This window comes from Macrotis lagotis, chromosome 1 (genome assembly GCF_037893015.1).
Source record: "Macrotis lagotis isolate mMagLag1 chromosome 1, bilby.v1.9.chrom.fasta, whole genome shotgun sequence".
Taxonomy (NCBI): Eukaryota; Metazoa; Chordata; class Mammalia; order Peramelemorphia; family Peramelidae; genus Macrotis; species Macrotis lagotis.
In genome coordinates, this window is record NC_133658.1 from 303,669,670 (window position 1) to 303,683,255 (window position 13,586).

The 13,586-nt window shown below is 34.0% G+C and overlaps 1 protein-coding gene across 12 annotated transcripts in view; it reads right to left on the reverse strand.

Moving 5' to 3' along the window:
* CHD9 (chromodomain helicase DNA binding protein 9) overlaps nucleotides 1-13,586 on the reverse strand; it is a 243,152-nt gene that overhangs the window by 20,537 nt on the left and 209,029 nt on the right. For 6 of the 12 annotated variants that reach the window (XM_074211328.1, XM_074211330.1, XM_074211329.1 and 3 more), the window contains 6 exons: nucleotides 11,655-11,857; nucleotides 10,329-11,234; nucleotides 9,192-9,355; nucleotides 6,266-6,538; nucleotides 5,126-5,294; nucleotides 263-417 (listed from right to left, as the gene is read on the reverse strand). In XM_074211328.1, coding sequence (XP_074067429.1) covers nucleotides 263-417; nucleotides 5,126-5,294; nucleotides 6,266-6,538; nucleotides 9,192-9,355; nucleotides 10,329-11,234; nucleotides 11,655-11,857 — 1,870 coding nt within the window. The remainder of the gene's footprint in view (nucleotides 1-262; nucleotides 418-5,125; nucleotides 5,295-6,265; nucleotides 6,539-9,191; nucleotides 9,356-10,328; nucleotides 11,235-11,654; nucleotides 11,858-13,586) is intronic. The other 6 variants (XM_074211331.1, XM_074211323.1, XM_074211326.1 and 3 more) reach the window with 3 other exon arrangements.

The window sequence follows — 13,586 nt, forward strand, 5'->3', positions numbered from 1 at the left end:
TTGAGTTCCAAATTTTAACCCTACTTCTTTCCCTTCTGAGATGTTAAAAATCAGATATAGGTTATACATGTGCAATCATGTAAATAATTTCCACATTTGTCATTCTTAACATATGTTATACCTTGTTATTAATTCACATCTCTTTATTTTTATAAAGTACTCACATAATAGCAAATGTACTTCTGTAATTAAACATTAGTTTGTGATTAGAGATCCTGAGTCAAGAATAGGGTAAAACAGTTCTAATTTGACTGTTACTTACATGATTAGGTGGTTTATTTCTATTTAATAAGAGAATGTCAACATCTTCCACATTCTTCCTTCTTCCCCTCCTTTTTTTAACTATGGGCTGATTATCTAATATCACTCCATTGGCACCAATTGCTGGCTGACTAGAAGTACCTGAGCAAACTGAGACTGTAAAACAGAATAAAAAAATATCAAGTAATTTGGGTCTAATTTTACAATTTAATATTGAAACATCCTTTAAAAATTGATTCATTCTCATCTTTCATGTCTTAAAAGTGATACTTGGAATAGAAGCTTTCTTAATGATAACAATAAAATTTATATAGTACTTTACAAAAGTACTTTACAAATGTTGTCTAATTGTAGCTTCACAATAATATTTAAGGTAAGACCTATTATTATTCCCATTTATTGTTGAGAAAATTGAGGCTGGGAGAGATCAGATGATTTGCCCAGGACACGTACGTACCCTAGCAGAAGTTCTTAGAAAAATAGTATTTTCTTTTATTCTCTCAAAAAATAATTATTGGTCACATATTATCATTTATGAAAAGTACAAAAGCAAATAAAACACAATTTTTACATTGAAGAAATTTACAACTATTTCTTTCCTAATAAAAATAACCCATATTTATATAGCACTTTACAATTCAACAAGTTTCTTTGAAGCAATCATGTAAAGTAGGTAAAGAAATTATAATTGTTTCCATTTTACAAATAAGAAAACAGATACTTATACCTTCTCATTTTCTTGTCAGCTCTATCACTTTTGCTCTTCTTTGGACCTCTTCAACTTGTCTTTTGCCCTTAGGAAACTCATCACTGGGAAATATCATTATGCTGAATTATTGAATCTACTGGTCCTCTCATCTCCTCAGAACTATATGCCTCTCTGACTGGACTCTGACAGGAGCCAGGGTCAGAGGCTTCAGGGAATTTAAAAAGGGGAGGAGGGTTCAGCCCAGTTTTTCTCCCATTTCCTACAGCTACTCTGTTTTTGCACTTCTATGGATCACTCCATCATCCTCACTCTCCTTGCTGTGAGACCCAATTCTTCCTTCTTTGCCTCCTGTTTTTCAGCTTACTTTCGTGATTAAGGGACAGTCTTTTTTTTTATTTTTATTTTTTTGTGTCCCCAGAACATAGCACAATGTCAGGTACTTCTTAGGTGCTTAAAAAATGTTAACTGACTGATTGGTTTTTCCTGACTGGTTATAGGGAATCTTGATTAATTCTGCCACACAATGTTCATCAAGTCTAGCTTTTGATTACTTTATTAGGACTTGGTAAATGAAATACTCCATTAAAGGAGATTCTTTGCTATAAAGGCACACTGGTTTGTAGTGATCATAGCTGCATTTTTTCAATTGCCAAGCATTTTAGCATCCTACTAAATATTTTGCATTGACTCAGGTTTTATCCTTGGACTGACTGTTCAATCTTAAGATCCTCTAACACAAATTCACAAACCCACTCTAGTATACATGATAAGGAATGATAAGATTTAAACATTTCTGAGTATAAGAAGCTATATGAGTACAGTAAATAAAAACATTAAGATCTGTTGAATTATTCATAGGAGCAAATTTTACTACAAAGCACTATTAAGATTGGTTTGAGAACATATTCATTATGGTAAAACATGGGATGGAATGTCTGGCTAATCTTCCTAAAAAAATCTGACTTTATTATGTTAAAAAATTTCTAATGTTCTTCACTTTGCTAATATAAAATTCAAGAATGAAATGTAAGGTTCTCCAAAATCTAACCTCATTGTATCATCATCATCATCATCATCATCACATTTTTGTGCTAACAGCATACTGTGCACTTAACTGTACCAAGAACTTTACAAACTGTATTTCATTTGATTCTCACAGCAAGTTAAATGGGTAATATTATTCTGATTTTTCACTTGAGGAAACTGAGGCAGACATGTCAGTTACTTGTCCAAGATCACATGGCTAGGAAGAGTCCAAAACAGAATTTGAACTCAGGTCTTCTTGATTTCAGGTCCTGTGATTTCAGGTATCCACTGAATACCTAGAAACCTTAATGTAACAGTGAATTTTCAAGCATTTTAGATGAAAATACTAGAGTTGAGTAAGAATTTTGAAATACAAATGCAAGAAACCAGAGAAGAAGGAAATGTTTTGAACAACTGCAGTTCTATTATGACATCCTGCTAACATTCTAATAAAGGGAGAATGAACACCTGTTCCTTCGGAATGTTATATGAAATGTCTTCATAGGGTACTGAAGAGAATTAAAAAAAAAAGAAATAAAGTAGTTCTGGAGGTGGAATGGGTCTGTTTGGAGAATTTGAGAAGAAAAAGGAGGATGGGTAAAAGAAGGAATACACTAGTATAAGGAGAAAGAAGAAGATGGAACTTGCTATTTCTCATCATTGTGGTATAAGCCAGGAGGAATATATAAATATGGAGTAAGGGGCAGAGAGTAGACATTAGCTGAATCTCACTCACATGAGCCAAAGGAGGGTTAATTAAATAGTTTGATGTATGAATATATCAAGCTCAACAATAAAAAGATTAGAAATAAACAAGGGAATTATGAGGAAAGAGAAGGAATGCAATAGCTTTAAGCAAACACACTTTCTGATCCTAAAGTAAGGCTGAAAATGGGAAAAAAAAGACACTTTAATCAATAGGAGAGGTCTTAGATTGCCTAAGCTGAATAACCTGATTAAGCAGTGAGTTTTCTGTCATCATAACTGTTCATGCAGAGTCCAGATGATAACTTGTCTTGGATACTGCAAAAGGAATCCTTTTGAGTGGAAGCTTAGACTAGATGATCTCTGAGGTCTCTCATGACTCCTATGATTTTAATCCAGAGGTTTTTTTAACCTTGGGTTTCAAAGACCCTCAAAAGATTTGAAAAAGAGTTACATACATGTCCTTTTATGTAAACAGGAAAATTATTTTCATTAACCTATCATTGAAATTTAGCATTTTATTTAGTTGTGAATTTTTCAAAAAGATGCTAAGAATGATTCCATATTCATTAAACTGAGATCCACAACAATAACAAAATTAAGAACCTCTGTTCTAACCTGTACTAATGAATGTTTCTGTCAATTAGAAATTTTTAATATAAAATCTATACTTTATAATCTAATATTCTTTTTGAGGTTTTAGCAATGTATGGCTTTCCTAAAATGTATTTTTCCCAAAAATACTTAATAACCCTCAGATGAAATTATTTTCATACTAGGAAACTTCATACAATTTAATTTGAATAATAAAACAAAAAAATATCAGCACTTGAAGGAGAATTTAAGAGATTATATTTATTAGCTTATATGATCTAGAATAAGTCACATAATTATTTTATTTTTCAGTTTCTTTGTGAAATTAGTTTAACATCAGAAGGTCTGGCATTTAAGAATACCTCAAAGCATTAAGCTTCAGCAATTAATGCAGTGAATATTTTTTGCCATATAAGGCAAAGAAAATAAGTAGGATGAAAATGTTTGTTTCAAAGTAAAATTAGAATAGATAAGACCTGAAAGACTCTCTACAAGGGTTTCCCTACTTGAGTTTATTCTCCATTCAGTTCTCAAATTGATCTTCCTAAAGTCTGGTTATGTCATCTCTATACTCAATAAACTTCAGTGGCTTCCTATATCCTCGAGGATAAAAAACAAACAAAACCCTGTTTGACATTCAAAACCCTTTATAACCTATCCCCATTTCCCTATCCCTTCTATCCCCCCATCTCCTTAGATCATGAATTCTCCTGCTTTTTCATGTATTCTGTGATCCAGTAACACTGGCTCCCTTTATGTTCCTCAGAAAAAAGATATTTCCTTCTCTTGACTCCAGGTAGTTTCACTACATGTCTGCAATTTTCCCCCTTTTCATCTCTGCTTCTGGACTTCCCTGAAGTCTCAGGCAGAATTCTATCTTTTACAGAAAGCTTGCCCAGATTGCCCTTAATACTAGTGCCTTGCTCTATTGATTATTTCCAATTAGTCCTGTATATAGCTTATTTGTATATAGTTATATGCCTGTCGTTTCCCTCTTTAGACTGTGAACTCTTTGAAAGCGGGGACTATTTTTGTATTTTTTTTAAACCTTTTTTGGTATCCCCAGCACTTAGTGCAGTACTTGATATATAGAAAGTGCTTAATAAATGTTCATTGGTTAACTGGATCCAGGAAGATCTGGGTTTGAATCTTATGTCTGACAATTGTTAGCTTTGTAATTCTGGGCAACTCCCAGAATAAGTTTAATTTACTAAATCACAGAATGGACTGCACAATACCCACGGATGGAATCAGTTCCCACAAAAGAAGTTATCCAATACTGATGATATTATAGATCCTTTATATATTTATTTACTACTAACTCATTATATTGTATAGAAAGTATAGAGCCAACCTAAAAGTGTTATGGAATTAGGAACTTTAATTCAGTTCTTTTTTGGGGGGTGGTGGTGAGGCAACAAGAATTAAGTTATTTGCTCAAGATTATATAACTAGTAATTGTCAAATACTTGGGGCCATATTGAACTCAAGTCCTCCCAGCTCCTCCAGTGCTCTATCCACTGCACCACCTAGCTGCCTCTCAAACCCCTCTTTAATAAGGAATGTGAAGCCCCAAGAGGTGAGATGAGTTGTCACACATTCCCTTAGTGGTCGTGTTACAACTCACCTAGTGAAAAAGACCAGTTAAGTCCTGAGTACTGTCACAATACAATACTGTTACTATTTTTATTAGTATTTAAGAGAAGCAAAAAGAGAAAAAAATCTGATAAAGAAAATTTCATGTAATGTATCATGAGTAGAATTCTGAAATGAAGAGGAAGTTTTATTATTACAAGATAGTTAACACATTTATATATATGATTTGTTTACCTGATACTGGCATGGCCTTTGGAAAATTGACTAGGCTTGTCTCTGAAGCATTCTGAAGTTCCCGAAGCCGTGCCAGGTATTGCTGCTGTCCAAGAGAACCATCTTCATTTTCAAACGGCCTTTTCTGAGAAAGTCCTTGCTTTTGAAATGTCAACTTCAAACCACCTTCCTGTTAAATAAAGGTGAATATTAAGATAAAAACTTGCAAAGAAAATCTCCTTTAAGATAAAGGATTTTAAAGAGAAATTCAACTACAGAAGATCTGAAAGATATTGGAAGAAATTATGAAATTATGCGTTTCCTAATTTAGGCCACTTTTAGAATTTTTTGAATAAAAATTTGTTATAGACATTACATTTTCTTGCTTAAATGAAATATTGAAGTGTCACAAATAGTTTTCCAACCAAAAATTATCACATATGATTGCCAATACAAATGTATCTTCTTCCATTAATTAGTGGCTATTGTTACAGGATTTTATCACTTTGCATACTAAGTAATCAATTTAGTCAAAGACAGTTTAAAAAGTATATAAAAATTTAAAGTACTATTTATAGCAGGATATACTAAATATTCAAAGCAGTCAAATGTACTGAGAAAAAATATTGTTCATATGTATCAATACATCAAAGATATGTATGTGATTTTGTTAGGAAAGGAATTTTCCCCATTGAAACAGGTCAAAATCTGAGATCTATCTTAGTAGGTAAACAATAGAGTGTTGTCCCAGTTTCAAGGAAGTTGAATGATTTTGCAGGTCACCGTGCTACTAAAAAGCTAGGGTAAGGATTTGAACAACTCAGGTCCTTTTGGACTTCAAGGTCAGTACTGTATCCACTACATCAGACTGCTTGTGTGTGTGTGTGTGTGTGTGTGTGTGTGTGTATTCATATGTGACAAAAATGTTTCAGATGCTTAGAAAATGCACCATACTAGCTTGAGAAAGCATCTTGATCAGTGGGATAATCCTTTAGTAGAATACAAAAGTTCATTATTCTGAATGTGTAAAAGAAACACAATCCAAATACCGAAAACTAGTGTGCAAAGAAGTAAGAGTGAGAGCAGGCAGCCACTTGCAGGAAAAAACATGCTGCACACGGCAATCGCAATCAGGTCCTAGGGCAATAAAAATAAACATACGTCATTGATTTTCACTGTAAACTCCTTTTCTCGTACATGCTTCTTCACCTTTGACATCTGTGTGGACTGGTCATGGTCTTCTCTCGCCCCTATACTTGAGGGAGTCGGCACGCGGGTTTCGCCAACATCTGCAGCAGCACCGGGGCTATCCAGAAGCTTGGTGGTGTAGAATGATGCCACTGTGTTGCCCTCATAACCTCTCCGGGCTGATGGCCACTTTCCTTTCAGGACCGTTTGACAAATGCTGTCTAATCGATTGATCATTACCCGATCCTGTGTCACACACGAGCAATTTAAGGATCAGAATAGACTTTTGGTGAAAAACTTTCAAAGACACATTACTGGATTTAATTCAGCATAAGTGTGTACACATCACAAATGGGTGAAGATGTGTTCAGAGTTTCAGAATGCACTTTATAGAAACATATCAAGTGAACAAAAGGGCTAATTTGATTACTTGAGTTGAAACCAAAGAAAAATTTAAAATTAGTTAAATCTCCAACTTGGAAAACAATTCAATAAGATTAACGTAGTTTATATAACATAAATACAAGAGGAAAAATAAAATGTGATTTCTTGAAATTATTTTTCAAGGAATTTGAAAACTTCAATTTTTATTTTTAATTGTTACTCAAAAAAGAGCATATGCTATATAAATAAGTTTAGTAGGGCCATTAAGGGAAAAATTCATCTTTAGTTCCCTATATACATTTTTTGACTTAATTAAACTACTATAGCTTTTTATTGTAGGAGCTTGTGTTGCTGGTAGTTAAAATTAAATCCTTCCATTATAAAAAACCTTGGAATAGGAGTGAAAAACTAGCCAGTTTTATAATAAATATTGTGCAATAGAAGGCTATATAATATGAAGATCCAAATTTCTGATTGGAGAATTACAAAATTCTTTAATTAGGAACAGCTGAAAAGATCATAGGACTCTCTACCACAGAAGAACCTTTAGAACATGTTCTATTAAAAAAAAAACCTGAAAACATTTTAACTTTTATGTGGTATAACTTATCTAAGTAGTCACTTTCTGTTAAGTCATCCAATATCAATTGATAAAGAGAACAAATACCTTGTCTGATAATAGCTAGATAGAACAAATCTTCCCCTAAACACAGGCTCTGTGAAATACATCCATTTCTTGAAAAGCATAAAAATTTTAATTTATATGTATGTATATGCAATCTCAATTTACTGAAGCACCTTTACTTAGTAAGGGTTAGGGGGTCTTGTTTTCTGTAGAAATTTCCTGGTCATTTACTTCTCACTTGCCCTGGTCTATCTTTCCCTCTCCACACTGCTGACCACTGACCCTTTTGTACAAGCTATCTTTTTCCTTTTCTGCAAGTCCTATTTATTAGACCTCATCACCCCAGAGATAAAATGTATAGTAGCTATGAAAAAAATGCTCTAAATTTATTGCTGAATATTTAGTTCTTTGTGGATCCAAAGACATTAACAATTATTTTCCACCAGTAATGGAAAATGCCACCCACATTCAGAGAAGGAAATGTATGCAGACCAAAACAAACTATTTTTACTTTTTTAAAAATTTGTTTTTTCTTTTTTTTTTGGCTTATTTGTTCTGATTCTTTTCTGACAATTATGAAAATATGCTTAACATAATTGTTCAAAAAAACCTATTATCAGATTATTTGCTATCCTGGGGAAGGAAAGGAGGGAGAGAAAGAATGTGGAATCAAAAATCTTATAAAAAAAATGAATGCTGAAACTAGTTTCTCATGTAATTGGAAAAAAATAAAATACAAAATTGCTTTTCCTTATTGTCTAAATGAATAAAGAGAAGGTTTATGAATATAATAGGGGATAAATTGGGGAAGATGAGGAACATTGCATGAGAGCTTTTTTTTAGTTTTTTTTTTTTTTTTTGCAAGGCAATGGGGTTAAGTGGCTTGCCCAAGGCTACATGGCTAGGTAATTATTAAGTGTCTGAGGCTGGATTTGAACTCAGGTACTCCTGACTCCAGGGCCAGTGCTCTGTCCACCGCACCACCTAGCCGCCCCACATGAGAGCTTTTTAATGTACTATGTTTAAAAATGAAAAAGAAAGAACGTAGACCAAATCCATAATCTATCCAGAATAAAAGATATGAATGGGGAACTGACCCAAAGTCCAGAAGTGTCTTTTAGTATGTATGCTTACTTTGCCCAATGTTGTTTTTTTTTAAATTCCTTTTTTAAAAATTTTATTTAAGGAAATGGGGTTAAGTGACTTGCCGTAGGTCACACAGCTAGGCAATTGTTAAGTGTCTGAGAAAGCTTTGAACTCAGGTCCTCCTGACTCCAAGTCCAGTGCTCTATCCACTGCACCACCTAGCTGCCTCCTTGCCCAATGCTGTTTTAAATACTATCCTAACTCCTTACTATCATATGCCCTTACTGATAATGCTTGAGCCTCTAGTTATAGAGCAACTATGGGTGTTATGGAGATGGAGAACTATATCCTTGCTTTCAATTCAACAATGGAGGACAATGTTTTCTTGGTTTCTAAAGTTTCTAGAGAAACTTAGAATCACTAGGGCATATGATGGTTAGGTTCTCAAGTATTGTTAGTAAAGTACCTTCAGGTACATTTTTGTGAGCTAGCCTGGCAACCTATCTACATTACTTTTATTGGAAAATATGTTCTAAGTTCTAATAACCAATTTAAAGATGAACCTTTGGAATGCTACATATCCATACTTGGAGACAGTTTATACAAATTATTTATAAGTATAAATATATATCTTTTCAACAATAACTTGGGGGGGGTGATTCTACATGATTTCTAAGCTCTGTATTACCCTCAAAATATCTTTAAAGTTTTTGGCATTTCCTTATACAAAACAAAATCAAAATATCCAATGTTAGAATTTCAAATAAAAATCCAGAAAAATAATGATTTCTTTTATTAAATTACCTTTGGCCAATAAGAAGCAGCTAGCATGTATCCACCTTGTAAAACGTAAGCAGAATTTGGTGTTCCGTTGTTCATCTGAAAACTATCTTGCGTCTCATCTTGTATAGTGCTTAGTGATGCAACACTCTCCTCATCATATGATTTCATGTGGGTGGTGCCTTCTGCTAATAACAACAGTTAGCATTATCCACCTTATTGCTTAAGAATACATTGTCAGTGTTTAATAAACAATTGGGAATTGAATTGGGTAAGTTCTGCTTGACAATATAGCCAAAGAATTATTTGAAAAGAAAAACAAAATTTAAAAAGAAAACCTAATGCATGGTTTTTTTTAAAATGGTATTTCCCCCTAAGAAAATTACTTGTGATATGACTGTTAAGAAAATCTCTTTTTTTGTATCTTTGAAATTTATAAGTAGTATTTAAATTGTTAAAGAATATTTTCCATATGCACTCCATTGATTACCCCTAATTCTAGAATGATTATAATAATTAATTTAAGGTAATTTAAGAAAAAGATTATGTAGCAGGAATCAAAAGCAATATTCCTTTTCTCTTACTGAGTGCTGAGCATATGGTATTTGTAGTGCTTCCAAATTCCACTGGATAGAGAATGTATAGATTCATTGACTTTTAAAAGTTGGAAGGGACTTTAGAGATCTTTTTGCTCAACTGCATCATTTGACAGAAAATGAGTTCAGGAAGAGTAAAGTAAACACTATGGTCATAGTGTTAATTGTCAGAGCTGGGTGAGGAGCACAAGTGTCCTACATTTCCAAAGCCAATTCTTTTTCTTTTTCTTTTTTTTTTTGGTTTTTGCAAGGCAATGGGGTTAAAGTGATTTGCCCAAGGTCACACAGCTAAGTAATGTCTGAGACCAAATTTGAACTCAGGTCCTTCTGACTCCAGGGCTTCCACTGAACCACCTAGTTGCATCATCCAATTCTTTTTCAATTATACCATACTACCTGCCTATTATCAGAGATTCTAATTTGCTATTCAACAGTACTTTTCCAATAAAACATGACTACATAAAATTGAACTTGCTGAACATTTTAAACATAACTGTGTTTTCACTAAATTAATACACTTGCCATTTTGGGACATATAAAACAGCAACAATAATTATGTTCCTACCTCGCTTTTGTGCTTCTTCTTCACTATCACTTTCTTCAGATGAGGATGAAGAAGAGGAGGAAGAAGAAGAGGAAGAGGAGGATGAAGAAGATGCTGAAGAACAAGAAGAAGATGATGACGAACTAGATCCTGATCTAGAGTGAGAACAAGAGGAAGAAGAAGAAGAGGAGGAAGATGATGATCGAGAAGAACAAGATGATCTATCAGAATCAGAGTCTGAATCAGAGCTGGATTCAGATCCCCTTTTGGGCACTCGCTGTTTCTTGGAAGCTGGGTTTGGGGTTAGGGGCTCTGTCCTGGCGGCAACCATGCGCCTGTCTGTTTCAACTTTCCCAGTAGACTTCTGCTCTCCAGTTGTCTGTGGCAAAACACCATTCTTTGGGCTTAAAGGTTCAGATTTTATTCCTCTTCTGATTTCTTCAGAGGATACAGATTCTTCTCCAGAAGACTGAGGCTCCTCCTTAAAGCTTTCACTTTTAACTTTTGTATCCTCAATAGCATTGCCTTTAGTATCCAGTAACCTTGGTTGAGAAGCCAGAGGAGAAGCAGACAGTGCCATTTGATACTGCTGTATAAGTGGAGTAGAAGTCCTTGAATGAGCCACTTTATTTTGACTATAATTCCTCTGAGCTGCCATAAATGAAAGTTCAGGATCACGAAGAATGTGATAGTCTGTCCTACTAACTCCATGCTTAGCAGCTCCAATAAGCAAATCTCTGTCATGAGTGCCACATTCCCACCAGACTGGCAAATCTGGGTTTGGCTGGCAAAGTTTTAAGCGTTCAAATAGTTGCAGATGTCGGAGAGCCTGTTCTCGTACTTTCCTCAGAAGCTCAATTCGATACAAAGTTCTAGAAGCACGTTCCTCTGTGATGGGTTGGATAAAAATACTTGGGTCCACCAATTCTATATTAAGAGAAATCAAACACTTCAAAAATGGGGCATTATATACTAAAACAAATAACTGATTATAAACTAAAATGAAATTACAATATGTCTTCATCTTTAAAAAAGGATTATATCCTTTATCCACTGGGTTGTTGTGAAAATCAAATAAGGTTAATACCTATAGAAGTATTTTCAGCATCTTGGACAATTACAAATTAATACCACATTTCCTCAATTCAATCACATTATATCTTGTCATTTTTTTCTTTACTAAGTATTTTAAATAATCAAGAAGTTATAGAGTTTTTATAAGTAGTATTAGAACATAAAAATAATCAGAATTCAATACTACAAACATAATTATAGGTGTGATTTTTGGATAAAAATGTGTCATAAAATTTTTATCATTTTAGGCATGTAGAGACAGATTCTACATACCTTCTTTGGAAGGAAGGCGGCAAACTCTCCTGCACATGGACATAAAAGCATATAAGTATTTCTCCAAACTATCATCAGTTTTCTTGTGCAGTCTAGCCATGGCTCTAAATTTTGTCCAGTCAAATTGTCCTCTGTCAGGATCAAATACCACTCCAAAAGTAGACACAACTCTATAAAAGTCAGCTTCTTCTCTTCTTGTCCATCTATTTTTTCATCAAGTTGAAAAAAAAAAAAGAAAAAATATGTATTTAAGCAGCTAGCTTTTAAAATACTTGTCTAAACTGAATTTAGAATATACTATCAGAATTTAGTCATATGAAGAACTTAAAAAATTCATTGATTAAACCCAAAGTAATAGAATTATAAATACAGATTTTAATTACTGGTTCATTCATTAATTTATTCAAATATTTACTAAGTCTTCTTTTTGAATCAGTCAAAAAATATTTGAGTATTTAGTTTATTTACTGTTTACAAAAGTAATATATTAAACTTTGTGAATGATACAAAACCATAAAAGCTATAATCCTTAGCCTCAAAAGGCTTGCAGTATGGTAAATGCTATGATACCTGCTGTTAAAAGCCTGTGATAACAAGAAAAACAGAATACATACCAAATGAGTTACACAACATAATATAGATTCAGATAGCTGAGGAATTTCTTTTAACTGGGTTATCAGAGAAGGTACAGAAGTACAGATGACATTTGAATTGATTGTTAGAACGAGGTGAGATTTTAACAGAGGAAATCTTAAATGGCTAAGGGTGGGAAAAGAAATGACGTGTATAAACCTAAAAACAAGAAGTATCATTAATACTGGGTGAATGATGAGAACTTGAGATTGGTTATTGCATACTAAACAGCATTAGACAAGGCTAGAAAGGGAATTTGGGGCCTGCATATAAAGGGTCTTGAATTCTAGGTTTGATTCTAGGCTGGATTTTATTCTGTAGGAAATGGGAATACATAATAATTTTTTATGCACTCATTAAAACAACTGGGGGAAGGGGAAGAATATAGAAACAGGGTCACTAGTTAAGAGTCTGTAGCAGTCAAGAAAACAGGTAGTCATTAGTAGAAAAAGAAAGGAGAAGATCATTGCCACACACTACAGGAAACTAAGAAGCATGAGAAATGTTTCCTTCCTTCACTGAGTTTTAATCTAATTGTAAAAATAAGCCATACACATATGGAGAGTTAAACTAATGCAGAATAGTACATTAAAGGCCAAATTAGCAAAGAGAAAAAAGTACTACAAGAGTTCAAAAGAGGTAAAGATTACTACAGTCTGGAGTTGATTGGGGGTTTTCATGAATGATGTGAATGAGTTGAACACTGAAAGATGGTTAAAATTTTGCTAGATTAAGAGTAGGGAAGAGGGTGGGATGGTGGAAACAACATGGGCATAGTACAGACTCTGGAATGGGTGGAGAGGAGGGCACTTTTTGGGAAAAGTAGGAGATAATGATGAGAAAGCATTCTGGGACAGGATCATATAGGTTTATGAAGACAGACCTATTTAACTTCAATTTTTTTATCTTCTATATCATGATGATGTTTGTCCTTCGTTCTTGAAGAAGACTTACATCAGGGAGGTGATGCCAAACATGTGAATTGGATTTGAATGGGGGAGGGGCACCTGTGCTAAGTCACCAGCCATACTTTCTCCACCAGAGCCTTCTGAATTCAGTGACCAAATATGGATCAGGATGACAATAGACCTAGATGCTAGACAATCAGGGTTAAGTGATTTGCCTAAGGTCACACAGCTAGTAAATGTCAAATGTCTGAAGCTCGATTCAAAATCCTGTCCTCCTCACTCCAAGGCCAGTGCTCTAGCCAGTGCACCATTTAACCAGAGAAGAGATTAGGAAGATTAATTTGGATATTGTATGATAGATAAGACTGGAGGAATGCACATCAATACACAC